Source organism: Panthera uncia, assembly GCF_023721935.1.
Source record: "Panthera uncia isolate 11264 chromosome C1 unlocalized genomic scaffold, Puncia_PCG_1.0 HiC_scaffold_4, whole genome shotgun sequence".
NCBI classification, from domain to species: Eukaryota; Metazoa; Chordata; class Mammalia; order Carnivora; family Felidae; genus Panthera; species Panthera uncia.
The window spans coordinates 49,768,637-49,784,288 of record NW_026057585.1 but is presented as its reverse complement, the minus strand read 5'-3'; the positions used below and the strand labels follow the sequence as shown (position 1 = coordinate 49,784,288).

Below are 15,652 nucleotides of genomic sequence, written 5' to 3'. Positions count from 1 at the left end.
CCTTTGCAAAGGCCCCCCACCCTCCTACGGGCCCCTCCAACAGGCTAAGAGAGTCCGCTCCGGACCCCGCCCTCCCCTGTCCCTGCACCGCCCTCGGCCCTGAGCTCGCCTTCCGCGTGGCTCCACCCCCTTCCGCTTCTCTCCCCACGGTTCCAGGAGCTGGGGTCAAATTGTCAGAGCAGGCTGATTTGCATAACCCAATGGCTGTGCGTATGCAAATGACGCTGGTGGTGGTTGGCTGGAGGTTGGCAGGATAACTCGGGCGAGCGGGGCCTTTGTCCTTCAGTGGCTGTGAGGCAGCTGCCCCGTCGGAGTCGCGGCCCGTGGCGAGGCGAGGGGGCCGGGAGCGGGCGAGCGAGTGGGGCGAGAGGGACAGACGGACGGACGGACCGCGCGGTGGCAGCGGGAGCTGGAAGAGCCTGTGAGGGAGTGCAGAGAGCAGGCGCCCAAGCGCCCACCGTGGCAGGAGCAGTCCGCACGCCGCGCTCTCTCTGAGGGGGATTTGCAGTTGCAATATGACTTTGGAGGAATTCTCGGCTGGAGAGCAGAAGACCGAAAGGTAAGGCGGCCGGAGTCTCTCCCTGAACTCTGCTCGCCCACTGCGTGCACCCCATTGCGGCTCCTCTGGGCAAGGTTTGGCGGGGAGCGAGCGGTTAAAAGTTTGCAGAGGGCACCTCCCGTCCGTCTCGCTCCGGGGGCCTTCCCCGAGGCGTCCGTGGACGGAAGGAGCGTGCCCCCAACCCGGCCGAGCCCTCCAGGCCTTTGCAAAAGGCAGAAGGGACTGTCCCTGCCGGTGCCGCTCCTGCGGCTGGCAGCCTGTGGCTGCGCCCAGCGCCGGGGACTGGCAGCGCCCTCGGGGGAAGGTGGCGGGTGGCCCTCTCGGGGTTTTTCGCAGGCCACCCGGCCTCTGGGCGTGTGAGGGTTCACTGGGGGTCACAGGGCCGGGGGGGAGGGGGCTTTGGGTTTGCAGAAAGCGGAGCGGCGCGGTGGCGCACGAACTCGGGAGGGAGAGTCGCGGTGCAGGGCGAAGGGGCGGCGATGGCCCCGAAGGGACCGGGGCTGACGGGACCCCTTTGCTCTCCCTCACGTGTAGGATGGATAAGGTGGGGGATGCCCTCGAGGAAGTGCTCAGCAAAGCCCTGAGTCAGCGCACCATCACCGTCGGGGTGTACGAGGCGGCCAAGCTGCTCAACGTGTAAGTGGGGCCCTCGCGAGTTCCTCGTGGCACCCCCTTCTCTCCCCAGCCCTGTCGGAGGCGACCTCGCCGAGCGCCCCCCGCCCTGCAGCGCAGCTTCCTGCGGCTTCCCACCTGCCCCACGGGCAGCGGGCAGGACGGGGCCGACCCCGGGACCCGGGCGGGTATTGCGGGTGTCCACGCGGACGGGTGGTGTCTCTGCGCTCACCCGCCCCTCCCGCTGCCCTCAGCGACCCGGATAACGTGGTGCTGTGCCTGCTGGCGGCGGACGAGGACGACGACAGGGATGTGGCTCTGCAGATCCACTTCACCCTGATCCAGGCGTTCTGCTGCGAGAACGACATCAACATCCTGCGCGTCAGCAACCCGGGCCGACTGGCTGAGCTCCTGCTCCTGGAGACCGACGCAAGCCCAGCCGCGAGCGAGGGCGCCGAGCAGCCCCCGGACCTGCACTGCGTCCTGGTGACGGTAAGCGAGAGGGGGGCTGCGGGCCGGCTGGAGTGAAGAGTTCTGGAGGGGAGTGAGCGAGGGTTCAGAGTCGCCTGACTGCAGATCTGGAATGAGGGGGAGGGCAAGAGCGTGGCTGCTTTTGCCCCATTAGAGAGTGTGGCTGGACTTTCGGCCGAGATGTGCTAGTTTCATCATCAGGATTTTCTCTGGTACAGAACATGTCTAAGCACGTTGGAGGCTGCCAGCAGCGGAAGAGATCCTTGTGAGTCAGCATTGTCAGCCCAGCTACTCCCTACCTACATCTGCACTACCTCCCGTGACTAATTCCTTTAGTAGGGCAGATTAGATAAAGCCAAATAAATTCCTGGCTCACCCTCATTAAGGAGTCAGCTTCATTCGCCGCCACTCAGAGTTAAAAATAGAAATGGTGTAGGAGACAGACCTTATTAATTCCCTAGAAATACTTGAAGAGGATAGAGTGGGAATTTTTTGTCTGCAATCTTACATTTTTTTAATGGGCCTTTTTTCCCTGGTAAAAACCTTTGGTAGATAGAGAACTTGTGTTTTCAGAGGTAATATGATAGCTTTGTCTTTTACATTTTACTCTTTTTGACTGGTCTAGTTAAGTGGCAGCCTAACCATTTTGGTACTCTTGAAAATTACTACTCCTCTCCTGTCTTTGGAGAGGTATAACAGGTGGCATTTCCAGTTAACTGCTATGCAGCTTTCATCCATTGCACACACAGCATGGAAATATTCCTCAGAGTTGTTTTCACTCAGGTCTCTTCCACAGTACAACTTTGGTAGGACAAACCTGTGAATGATAATGTCATGCAAAACTAAATAAATACCATGCATATATATATATATATATATATATATATATAAAATGGTTCAGAGGGTTGCATGCATCAAACTTTGCAGAGTATGGTTTAGTGGAGAATTACCCTTAATGATTTTGCAGGAAACCAACTACCTAGAAGAAAGCTTATTTTTTATGGTTGTAACTGGTCTCTATGTCACACAGCCAAAGTATAGAACGTTCAGGTTGTCTTCCTCTTAAAATGAGTGGAATTATTAGCAAATGCTGATTTTTTTTAAAATAGTGAATTTATTTTTCTCAATTTGTTTCCAGAATCCACATTCATCACAGTGGAAGGATCCTGCCTTAAGTCAACTTATTTGTTTTTGCCGGGAAAGTCGCTACATGGATCAGTGGGTTCCAGTGATTAATCTCCCCGAACGGTGATGGCATCTGAATGAAAATAACTGAACCAAATTGCACTGAAGTTTTGAAATACCTTTGTAGTTACTCAAGCAGTTACTCCCCACACTGATGCAAGGATTACAGAAACTGATGTCAAGGGGCTGAGTGAGTTCAACTACATGTTCCGAGGGCCCGGAGATAGATGACTTTGCAGATGGAAAGAGGTGAAAATGAAGAAGGAAGCTGTGTTGAAACAAATACAAGTCAAAAGGAACAAAAATTACAAAGAACCACGCAGGAAGGAAAACAAACTATGTATTAATTTAGAATGGTTGAGTTACATTTAAATAAACCAAATGCGCTTTGTTAAAGTTCAAATGTGCGGCAGTAGTTTGGGTATTTTTGGTTTATGTGCCCTCAAATAAAAGAAAAACAGAAAGGGTTGATCCTATTTTAAAACCATATTTTATTGTATTTTGATGAGATGTTAAATTCTCAAAGTTTTATTATAAATTGTACTAAGTTATTTTATGACATGAGAAGTTATTTATGCTATAAATTTTTTGAAACACAATACCTACAATAAACTGGTATGGAATAATTGCATCATTTCTTAATGTGTGCTTTTGTTTCTTTTAACTTGGAATGTATTTTAAATAAGTTTTTTTTATATGGAAAAATTAAAACCCTTATGAAATCATATATATAGTATATGTGTGTATCTATATATATAGATAGATCTCTGGTGTGTGTGTGTGTATTTTTTTCCACTTTTAAACATTTGAACTGGACGTGGCATAGTTTTATTTTTTATTCTTTATTTAACAGACATTTTACTAGGGCCCTACTCTATCTACATGGTGTCAAAAGTCAGAAAACCAAAGGTGATTTAAGAGGAGTTGGGGGTCGCAGTTAGGGAAAAGGTGTTAGAGACTATACTTGCAAAATCTGAGTAGTTATAGTTCAGTGATATTAATGTTATAAGAAGACTATATGCAAAATACTAAGGAAGCAGAAAGGTGAAAGTGACCGAAGTTAACCTGCAAGACCAGGGAAGTTTTTATTGGGGAGACAGCAAGTTATGTGGGTCTTAAAACACGTGTCATTTCCCCAGCTAGGATGCTGTTGGCAGCGACACTAGTTTGTGCAAAGGTGTGGAGCCCTGAAAGACCAAACCCTGTTCGGGGAACAAAGAGTGATTGTGCACCTCTGGTGTAGAAAAGAAAAGGGAGAGATAAGGTTGAAAAAGTAGGTGGGGATTAGGCCCAGACTATGAAGGCCATTCTGTTTCACCCTCAGGCATTTGGGCTTCCTTCTATAAACTTTGGGGATTCAGCAGAGGCCTTCACACAGGGAGTGACGTGATCAGTGTTCTAGGAAGATAACACCGGGGACTGTGAAAGGGGTTATTGGGATAAGAGGCTGTAGGTAATGCCAACCAGGAAGTGACCGTACCAGTCCAAGGCTGTGCATTTTGCAGAACCATATTTAAGGAATAGGGAAGTGGCCTGGCAAAGATTTCTGGTGCCCTTATTCTCTTCAGAGCTGTATGTTTTCCAGCTGAGCATTTCTGCTATGGTTTTGAGGGGTCTGGTTAAGTTAGATGGGGCAGATGGAAGAAGAGAACAAAATAAATGAAAGCCTTCAGCAGAACAATCATCTCTTAGTTGGAACAGTCACTTGATAATTAACTGCAACAATCTCCTGTAGGTATAGCCAAAGAAAGCAAAAATGCTTACTGAGAAGTCTAACATGGCTTTAGTCCATGGGATATTTTTTCTTTTTCTTTTTCTTTTCTTTTTTTTTTTTTGGCCTATTTGGCAAAGGGCACCCTCAATGGCCCCCCTTCCATCTGTCTCCCATCCTTGTCATGACCACATATAATCAGGGAAAAGCAAAAGTCTGGAGAGAAAAACAAACCAACTAATACTAACAAAAAGCTCCAAGTTTCTGCATTTTAAGAACAACACGAGCCCGTGTGCCTTCCACCTTGCAATTAAGTTTCTCTTTTTCCACATCTTACAGAAATGTGGGTTTTTAGGCCTTGTTTAAGCTCATTGTATTTTATTTAAGCTGGTGCCTAATCCAAAGCATAACTAGTATTTAATACTTGTTTTCCCAAAAGATTGAGAGCAGTGAGTTTTCAATAGAATTTTCTTGCCTTCCTACTAAGGATTTTCAAGCCTCTTCCTCAGTTGCCTGATTTAAAACCCTTGCAAAGATGAGTAAATTAAAGCAGGAAGAAGGGAAGAGATCGGCAGCGTCGCCTGGTGTTGAAGACCATGGGGAGCAGCCAGTATTAGCCCCTCTGCATCTCTTTCTCCTCATCTAAAGATGGAGGTAAAATTACCCAGCTTGCAGAATCGTTACCTCTTCTACAAAACTGTATCTTCCCTAAAGGTAAGAGCTAATGTCTGGTTCATAATTGTAGCCCAGGATTTAGCACACTTGTCAGCAAGCAGTAGGTATGGAATTAGAATTTGTTGACTCAATGAATGATTTAGAAATAATGAATGCAAACTACCTGGCATATAATAAGTGCTCAGTATAGTGTGTCTATTACTAAACTGCAATAGCAATAGGGAAACTAAAAACCATCCATCAGATTTCTCTGATGCCTTAAAACACAGTATAAATATATTTATTTTGAGAAAGGAGTTTAGAGTCTCTATTCTAAATCCATAGTGCTTAGAGGTATGAAGCAATTAATAGTCTACATTCTTCAGAGTGTTTTGTTTCAGGAAGGTCCCAACAATTAATGCAGAACTCTTGTTTTGGGTTTTGCTTTAAGTTTTAACTGTTGTTATTCTTCCCTGACGGAACATAACGCAAAGTTACCATTGCATTGAAAAACCCAATCATGAAACAGTTGATTGTAAACACGTGTGCAACTACCCAGACAACTTCTCCCTCTAATTGGTGTTAATATTCTTCAGTTGTTGCCTTAAATGCTATGAAAACCTACTTATTGCAAGTAGGTGGAAATGTGACAACAGGAACAAAGCTCTCTTCATCTAACTCAGGTGTGCTGAATGTGGAAAACACCTATTTTTTCCACTGGCACCTTCACCTCAGTGTCATAGATGGCATTGCCTCCTCCTTTTACAATTAACCAAAGCCCTCAGTAAGTTAAACTTCTATAATACAAGGACTCGTGAAGGTAACTAATCACCTGTAATATACATTACTTTCCAAATAAACAAAAAGCGTTCTTTCTAGGAAAGAGCATTTGTATACTGTCAACTGGAAGCAGTTCCAAAGTTTCTTTTGAGATGCTTTGCTGTAACCCTTGTGAAATCATCGTTTCCTCAAATTTCAACTATAGAGGTTAAATTTTGTTCAATATGTGGTAAGAAGCTGCAAACAGTGTGACATGTGTTTCCTTCAAATGAACAAAACTCCCCATGGCATGATTCATAAGACAGGACCGGTGTCCCTGAAACTGCACTGAATCTTTTTTTTTTCCTTTTTATTTATGTATTTATTTATTTATTTATTTATTTTAAGCTTATTTATTTATTTATTTCAATATATGAAATTTATTGTCCAATTGGTTTCCATACAACACCCAGTGCTCATCCCAAAAGGTGCCCTCCTCAATACCCATCACCCACCCTCCCCTGCCTCCCACCCCCCATCAACCCTCAGTTTATTCTCAGTTTTTAAGAGTCTCTTATGCTTTGGCGCTCTCCCACTCTAACCTTTTTTTTTTTTTTTCCTTTCCCTCCCCCATGGGTTTCTGTTAAGTTTCTCAGGATCCACATAAGAGTGAAAACACTCTCTCCAGTTCCATCCACGTTGCTACAAAGGGCCATATTTTATTCTTTCTCATTGCCACATGGTACTCCATTGTGTATATAAACCACAATTTCTTTATCCATTCATCAGTTGATGGACATTTAGGCTCTTTCCATAATTTGGCTATGAGAAAGTTGAGAGTGCTGCTATAAACATTGGGGTACAAGTGCCCCTAAGCTTAATTATTTATTATGAAAGAGAGAGCACCAGTGAGCAGAGGAGGGGCAGAGAGAGAGAATCCTGAGCAGGCTCCATGCTGTCAGCACAGAGCCTGATGCAGGGGGCTCAAACTTACAAGTTGTGAGATCACGACCTGAGTCAAAACCAAGAGTCGGAAACTTATCCAACTGGGCCACCCAGACGACTCTCCTTTTTAAAAAAATTTTGTTTTAATGTTTATTCATTTCTGAAAGACAAAGAGAGAGCACAAGCAGGGGGGGGGGGGGGGGGGGGGGGGGGGCACAGAATTTGAAGCAGGCTCCAGGCTCTGAGCCGTCAGCACAGACCTGGACACAGGGCTTGAACTCATGAACTACTAGATCATGACCTGAGCCGAAGTTGGATGCTTAACTGACTGAGTCACCCAGGCGCCCCTCCTTTTTTTTTTTTTTCTTTTTAACAGTCCTTAGAGAAACATAAGAAACTCTGTGAAAAGGCTGTATCATGAAGACCACCAAGAAATATTTAATGAGTCCTTACTATGGGCAAGGAACTATGCTAGTTATATTGAAGTCTGCAAAAAATCAATACTCTGGCCCCAAGGAGTTCATAGTCTAATGAAGCAATGAGACATGCACATCAGTAGATATAATCCAAGGTGAAAAGTGCTCAGTAACAGAAGAAAGGCCCGGAGAACTGCTAATGGGATTCAAAAGGTAGAAATCCCTGGAGGGCATGTGGGGATGGCATGGACCAAACTGTAGTAATAAGCTCTTTGATCCGAAGCTAGCACTGTATTTTGCAAACCTCAGAAATTACTTAATTGATTGACTATGGAATATAATTCTGCTAGGGGCTGTAGAGAATACATAGATGGAGCCTATGGGAGGGTTTGCCCTTAAGTTTATAATCAAATAAGAAAATCAAGATCAGCACATTTATTCCTTTAGCACTATTTATTGAAAGGATGTACCTGATACTGTGTTAGGTCCTGGGGCTACAAAAGTGAAAAAGCAAGGTCTCTGCCTTTAGTGGAGATGCCTGACTCCTGCAATTTAGGGTGATAAGCGATGATGAGTAATATTCAAGGCCTGAGTGTTCCTGGGCGAGGAGCATTGCCAGAACAGTGAGACCTGAAGAATCAAGAGCTCGGCCAGGGGACTGTAAAGAACATTTGTTCCAGGAGGGGGAACTGCAGCTCCGAAGGTATGAATTCAAGGCATCTTTGGGGCTAGCTTCTGGGGGGGCAACCATAACACATAGAGGGTTTACTACATGCCGAGCACTGTTCTAAGAGCTTTACGGTAACACATTAATATTCACAACAACCCGGTGGAAGTAGGTACTATTGTTGCCATTTGGAAAATGAAGAGATATATTTACCTGGAGTCATATTACTGTTAGGAAGTTGCAAATCCAGGATGCAGACTGAGGTAATCTGGGTCAAGAATTCTTATTTTCCAATGATGGGTAATGAAGTAGGAAAGGTGGTAGGAACCAGACCATGAAGGGCCTGTCCTATTAGTCAGCCTTTTTTATTAGGTGATAGAAAGCTATTTTAGGGGTGCCTGGCTGGCTCAGTTGGTAGAGCATGTGGACTCTTGATCTTGGTGTCGTGAGTTTGAGCCCCATGGTGGGCATAGAGATTATGTAGTAAAAAGAAAAAAAAAATTTTTAAACCACTTAACACTGAGAAAAGAGGCAGTATGCTATCACCAGCATGAAAGGCAAGGAAAAGATGCTATGGCTCACAAAGTCCTAGTGCAAGGTTAGAAACTGCTAGCTAAGGGGCGCCTGGGTGGCTCAGTCAGTTGAGCGTCTGACTCCGGCTCAGGTCATGATCTCACGGTTTGTGAGTTCGAGCCCCACATCGGGCTCTGTGCTGACAGCTCAGAGCCTGAGACTGCTTCGGACTCTGTGTCTCCCTCTCTCTCGGCCCCTCCCCTGCCCACGCTCTGTCTCTTTCTCTCTGTCTCTCAAAAAATAAATGTTAAAAAAAATTAAAAAAAAAAAAAAGAAACTGCTAGCTAAGAGAAGTTTGGCTTTTAAATGTTTAAAAAAATTTATTTTAAATCAGTTGTCAACTTTTAAACATGGAGACATTTTTTAGAAAAATTCTGATTTCCATTGCTATCTGTGGCAACAATTGGCTGGAGTTCAGAGGAGGCTTTTCCCTTTTAAACAAGGATTTCCTGTTTGCCACAGACCTTACCCCTCCCAATTGTCAACTCAAGCCTGCTTGGACTCACTTAGGCTTCCCTTCCTAATCGTTTTAAGCATGTGGGGGTTCACCCTTCACCTCCAACAATTCACATCTCTCAGTCTGGGCCTCAGAACTTTCCTGTATAAAGTGAGGTGTTTGCATTATCAGGATTTCCCAATTGTTCTGATAATGAGACCTATGGATGTTTGTTAAAAATGCAGCTTCAAAACCCTTCCCAGGAGCTTCAGATTAAGTGCGGCTGAGATATGGCTCAGAATTTATTTTTTAACAAGCACTTCAGGTAATTCTTATTATCAGAGAAGTTTGAGAACTCTTGGCGTTCTTCCCGCTGAATTTCAGCAAAACCATTCTACAAGTCTCGGGGGAGTGGGAGAGAAGGAGGGGGAAGCTCTCATTTGATCAGTCTCCAGTCTCCCTGATGCCAACCCACTAGGAGCTAAGGAATATACATTTCTCTGCAAAGGTTGAAGAGATCTTCAGTGAAGTGATAAAACCAGAAATCTTTGCTACTTGTGGATGGAGTTAGAATTTACTAGTTTACTAAGGTGGTTACTGTACAAGTTACAAGAACTCCAAAAGGCGAAAGAGTCTGCAAAACAGAATGGCGCTTAGCACTGCCTTGAACTGGCCTACTGACAGACCTGTTTATTATGTGCTAAACACAACACTGGGCACTTTGGACAAGACAAGGAAGAACCTGATCAGAATGATCAAAACAACCGGTTGTTGATGGAGTAGTGCTTCGTGTCAGACACAAGGTAGGAGCTTGGGAAGTGAATAGAGTTCGTATTTTTATCATATCAGTTAGAACTGTCTGGCTTATAACATGCTTATGCATTTATTAATTTGAGTCCTTGCTAAAGCAACTTAGGTTCAGAGAAGTCAAAAGACACTTCCAAAGTCACAAGGCAAGGAAGAAGAATCAAAATTTTACTGTGAACTCATTCCTCTGTATGCTGGAGCTATCTCTCGAAGAGGCCAACCAGACAGCACAGGTTAGCCTGGGGGAGGATGAAACCAATTGGATCTAATCTTTTACTTATCCAGTAAGTAGGACAGAGCCTCAGGAAAACAAAAGGAGACAAAAACCAGGGGAGAATTCTAAGAATTGTTCTCTTTCATCTTAGAACTTCGTCAAGGTAAAAGTGATTTCTGTCCCTAGGTGCTTTAATGCTTTTATGCTAACTCATTTTCTACAATTAAGCGTCTGAGAAAGAATTTAATATGCACAGAAGCAGCAAACTTTCTTAGTATCACCACTTAAGACCTGATTATATCACTGTATTGTAATTGTATTATAATTATCAAAATACTAACTTCACAAGAAATGGCTTACCTGGAGAAGAGCCTTCTGATTTCCTTTTGCTTCCTTGTGTAATTGTTAAGGATTGAGCTGAAAAAAGATAAAGACTAAAAGTGTAGTAGTTAAGACAATGGGCTTTTATAACCAGAAAGACCAGGGCTTGGATCCTTGATCCTCGCTAGAACTTGAGAAAGTTAGTGTAACTTCTTTAAGCCTCAATTATTTCTCCTTTAAAATGGGAAAATAAACAAGGCTTATGTCATTGGTTTGTTATGAGGATTAAAGGAATAGTGCATAGAAAACACTTAGATCAGTTCCTGGAAGTACTCGATCTATGCAACCTAATGATAATTACATCTCCCATGAGTAATCTTCTATGTATGTATGTTATGTATGTCTTGTATGTAATTACTCTGTATTTGCAAATTAGAGGGTGATTTAAAGAAAAAAGAAAACCCCCAATAAACCACATAGCCCAACGGAACAGAATATGGAAAGACACCATCTACTTAGGTTATGTTCATTTCGACTAGGCTAGTTTGTCCTCCACTTCTATTAACTGAATTTGGTTCTTTCTTGTTTATTTATCAGAACATTTTCTGTTCAAGATCAAAGGTCACACACATACTGCATGCTAAGCACTGTGCTAGAACTTACTATATAAACACGACTACGGGTTGGGGCTCAGTCGGTTAAGCAGCCGACTTCGGCTCAGGTCATGATATCGCGGTCTGTGAGTTCAAGCCCCGCGTCGGGCTCTGTGCTGACCGCTCAGAGCCTGGAGCCTGTTTCAGATTCTGTGTCTCCCTCTCTCTCTGACCCTCCCCCGTTCATGCTCTGTCTCTCTCTGTCTCAAAAGTAAATAAATGTTAAAAAAAAAAAAATTAAAAAAAATAAACATGATTATGGTACGGTCTCTACCTGCAGTCTAGTAGAGGAAGCTGACACATTTTCAAGTTGGTGTGGTGTCAGGGCAAGTTTGAGCATGTGCTGTGTGTGTGTGTGTGTGTGTGTGTGTGTTTAGGGTAGTGGTGGTGGTAAGGAAGCTTTCCAGGAAAGAGAGATGCTTGACCTGAGTCTTGAAGCATGATTAATAACTAGTCAGGGGAGAAAGGTGTGGCCCATGAGGGACTCTTGTAGTCTGTGGTATTTACTAGAGGATTAAGTGTTAAGGAAGGGAGTGGAGAAAGGTAGGCTGAAAAGGTAGACAGAGACCAGATCATAGTCTTGTATACCCTTTCAAAGAGCATGGGCTTTGTCCTGCAAGTATTGAGAGAATTTTAAGGGTTTTATGTAGAAAAGTAACATGGTTAAATTGGAGTGTTCTAGGGTGCACTCTTCTCAGATTGGTCCAGTTGGCCAGACTACAGGACGCTGGATGGGATTTAAAGGGGATAGCCGTTCATTGTTGTCCATCTTGACTCCCTGCCTCTTCATTCTGTGAATCTTCTTAGGAGTTCTCCCCACTTCAAGGGTAGATTTGTAATACAGGTCTAGCCAATCCTTCTGACTATAGTGATTGGTTTGGGGATAGACCTGTGACTTCAGCTGGGCCAATCAGAAAACTTCCTGAGACATTTCCACTAGAGTAGAGAATCTCTTTCTGGTGTTGGGCTGATGCATGTGTCTGTGTTGCTTAGCAGCAGGCTTGCCTCATAGAGAAGTCTATTCAAGAGGAAAGGTCAGAGATGAAACCTGAAAGCAGAACTCCTGAATCCAGCTCTACTTGAAGTGAGGCCCATGGATTTCCAGTAATGTGCTTAAGCAAGTTTCATTTGCAACTACAAGTATCATGAACAATGGGTATTGAGGGATTTCTGGAATGTGAGATTCTTAGAGCCCAAACAAGAATAGTCCCAAGTAAGCCAAGATAGTTGGTTACCCCAATGCCAGGGGCAGCCACATAGGCTGAAGTCCAGATGGGAGGATTTGCAGTAGTTCAGCAAAAGGGATGATATAGGCCGAATTTGTAGCTGATGAGGAAAATCAGGATGGATTTGCAAAGTATTTGGGAAATGAAATGGGCAAGAATGGGTGATCAGATGTAAGAGATGAGGGGAGATTCTTGAATGCCTCTTCAGTTTCCAGGTGTGGCAATTTAGTGATAGTGCTACCAATTAAATTTCAGGAAGGGAGATGGATTTCGACACATTATGTTCCAAGTCCCTGTGTGCTATCTGTTGAAAATATCCAATAGGGTAGGTAAGTCTGATGCTTGGACAAAAGATGGGCTGGATGTATAGATTTGGAAATCTTTAGCATATGAATAGCAGTGACAATGGATGGACTTTCTAAGAAGAATGAGTAAAATGGGAAGAGCAGCAATGGGATAAGGATTGAAACTTGGGACTGAGGGTGGAATTTTAGGAGGCAGAAAAATGAAGAGACAGGAGGGAAAAAGGAGAGTTTGATATCACAGAAGTCAGTGATGCAGAATGGTGAGTTTATGAAAAAGAATGATTCAAGCAGTTGGGTCCTTGAAGCAGAGACTGAAATGCTCCATTGAATTTGGAAATTGGGAGTTCACTGGCCAATTTACTGGGTGAAATCAGTTCCATTACAATAGTGGGAGTAAAAGCAGGATTGCAGCCAATTGAGAAGAAGGGAGGTGGGGCAGAGAAGGCAAAGAAGGCTGATCACTCTTTGGAAAATTTTAATAAAGGAGAGAAGAAGGCAAGGGGCTTTGGGAATAGCTGGAGGGTTTGGACTTGACCTCGAGGTTGCTTCTCAACCTGTGCATCTGATGGAAGATACTCGGATGGGTGTGATGGAGACATTTGAGTGTGAGAAGATAGGAAATTTGAGAATTCAAGCCAAATGGCCCCAACATTTTGTTTGATGGGGAAGGCAGAATTGTTTGCCTGGTAGGAAGGTGATAAGTAGGAGGGTTTGAGGAGGGTGATAATGGTTTGGAATGAAGGAACTAGACAGGTCAAATGAAAGAATTGTGAGACACTACTGGGGACTCAGCAGAGATTAGAAACACTACTGCCAGTTTCTCTCCACTACTTTATTTTCCTCTTACAGTCTAATTACCTTTATGAAAACAAAGGCTATGGCAGGTCCCTGCTTAAAAACCTCTACCAACTCCCTTCCCTTGCCTGTATAATCAATACAAACTCATAGCCTTTGACTTGACTCAAACTTCCTTCCCAGCCTCATCAACCTTCTCCTCCTCATACACCTGCCACAAATATCTGGGTTGTTTGAATACCCTAGACTCATTTAGAACCTAGTGCATTTGCATACACTGTCTTCTCTGCTGAGACTATCCTGTCCCTGTTCTTCACTAACCAACTCCTGCCCAGCCTTCAAGACCCAACTGATATATTGCCTCCTCTGTGAGAATTTTTGATTTAGGCAGAGCCACCTTCTTTATCATTTAAAAAATTTTTAATTTAGGGGTCTGGGTGGCTGAGTTGGTTAGGCGTTTGACTCGATTTCAGCTCAGGTCATGATCTCCCTGTTTATGCAATTGAGCCCTGCGTCAGGCTCTGTGCTGACAGTACAGAGACGGCTTGGGATTCTCTCTGTGCCTCTCTCTCTTCTTTCTCTCCTTCTCTCTCTCAAAATAATAAAACAATAAAATACAACTTAATTTAATTCTAGTATAGTTAACATACAGTGTTATATTAGTTTCAGGTGTACAATATACTGAGTCAACAATTCCATGCATCACCTGGTGTGAATTCCATTCATCACAAGTGTACTCTTTAATCCCCATCACCTATTTAATCCTTCTCTCTACCCATCTCTTTTCTGGTAACCCTCAGTTCTCTATAGTTAAGAGTCTCTTTCTTGGTTTGTCTCTTTTTTTTTTCTTTTGTTCATTTGTTTTGTTTCTTATATTTCACATATGAGTGAAATTATAATATGTGTCTTTCTCTGACTGGCTTATTTAGCTTAGCATAGTACCCTCTAGATCCATCCGAGTTGTTGCAAATGGCAAGATTTCATTGTTTTTTATGGCTGAATAATATTCTTCTTCTTGATCCATTCACCTATTGATGGACATTTCCATAATTTGGCTTTCATAAATAATGCTGCTATAAACATAGAAGTACATGTATCCCTTTGAATTAGTGTTTTTGTATGTTTTGGGTAAATACACAGTACCATCATTACTGAATCATAGGGTAGTTGTATTTTTAACTTTTTAGTGAAACTCCCTACTGTTTTCCACAGTGGCTGCACCAATCTGCGTTCCCACTAACAGTGCAAGAGGCTTCCTTTTCTTCCCACATCCTTGCCAACACTTGTTGTTTCTTGTGTTTTTGATTTTAGCCATTCCAATAGCGGTGAGGTGATATCTCATTGTAGTTTTGATTTGCATTTCCCTGATGATGAGTGATGTTGAGTATCTTTTCTTGTGTCTGTTGACCATCTGGATGTCTTCTTTGCAGAAAAGTCTGTTCATTTTCTGCCCATTTTTAAATTAGATTATTTGGTTTTTGGGTGTTGATTTGTAGAAGTTCTTTGTATATTTTGGATACTAACCCTATATTGGATATGTCATTTGCAAGTATCTTCTCCCATTGAGTAAGTTGTCCTTTAGTTTTGTTGATTGTTCCCCTTGTTTTGAAGAAGACTTTTATTTTGAGGTAGTCCCAATAGTTTATTTTTTGCTTTTATTTTCCTTGTCTCAGGAGACATATCTAGAAGAATGTTATTATGGCCAATGTCAGAGAAATTACTGTCTGTGCTCTCTTGTAGTATTTTTATGGTTTCAGGTCTCACATTTAGGTCTTAATCCATTTTTAATTTATTTTTGTGTATGGTGTAAGAAAATGGTCCAGTTTCATTCTTTTGCATGTAGCTGTCCAGTTTTCCCAACACCATTTGTTGAAGAGACAGCTGTCTGTTTCCCATTACATATTCTTTCCTGCTTCATCAAAGATTAATTGACCACATAATTGTGGGTTTTCTATTCTGTTCTATTGATCTATGTGTCTGTTTTTGTGCCAGGACCATACTTATTTCATTACTACAGCTTTGTAATGTAACTTGAAGTCTGGAATTGTGATGCCTCCAGCTTTGCTTTCTTTTTCAAAATTGCTTTGGCTATTCAGAGCCTTTTGTGGTTCCATACAAATTTTAGGATTGTTCTAGCTCTGTGAAAAATGCTGTTGGTATTTTGATAGGGATTACATTAAGTGTGCGTATTGCTTTGGGTAGTATAGACATTTTAAGTTTTTCTTGCAATCCATGAGCATGGAATGTCTTTCCACTTGTTTTGTTTCATCTTCAGTTTTTTTCATCAATGTTTTATTGTTTTCAGAGTAGAGGTCTTTCACCTTTGATTAGGTTTATTCCTAG

General features: G+C 43.0%; 1 protein-coding gene and 1 long non-coding RNA gene across 2 annotated transcripts; one reads left to right on the top strand and one right to left on the bottom strand.

The window, feature by feature from the left end:
- Positions 1-266: 266 nt before the first annotated feature.
- Positions 267-3,421, top strand: GADD45A (growth arrest and DNA damage inducible alpha). Its single transcript, XM_049617032.1, has 4 exons — positions 267-559; positions 1,094-1,195; positions 1,426-1,663; positions 2,781-3,421. The coding sequence occupies exons 1-4, from the start codon at positions 516-518 to the stop codon at positions 2,892-2,894; spliced, it is 498 nt and encodes a 165-aa protein (XP_049472989.1). The 5' UTR covers positions 267-515; the 3' UTR covers positions 2,895-3,421.
- On the bottom strand, positions 2,193-10,426 carry LOC125912524 (uncharacterized). The gene is made up of 2 exons (XR_007454766.1): positions 10,370-10,426; positions 2,193-2,459 (listed from the first exon to the last, which is right to left on the bottom strand). It is a non-coding gene; the product is annotated as an uncharacterized LOC125912524 (long non-coding RNA).
- Positions 10,427-15,652: the final 5,226 nt, after the last annotated feature.

Excerpts from the sequence above, each read along its gene's own strand:
- GADD45A (XM_049617032.1), top strand. The coding sequence starts at position 516 with ATGACTTTGGAGGAATTCTCGGCTGGAGAGCAGAAGACCGAAAG. Across the intron at positions 560-1,093 it reads GGAGAGCAGAAGACCGAAAG|GATGGATAAGGTGGGGGATG; the intron begins GTAAGGCGGCCG and ends CCTCACGTGTAG. Across the intron at positions 1,664-2,780 it reads TGCACTGCGTCCTGGTGACG|AATCCACATTCATCACAGTG; the intron begins GTAAGCGAGAGG and ends ATTTGTTTCCAG.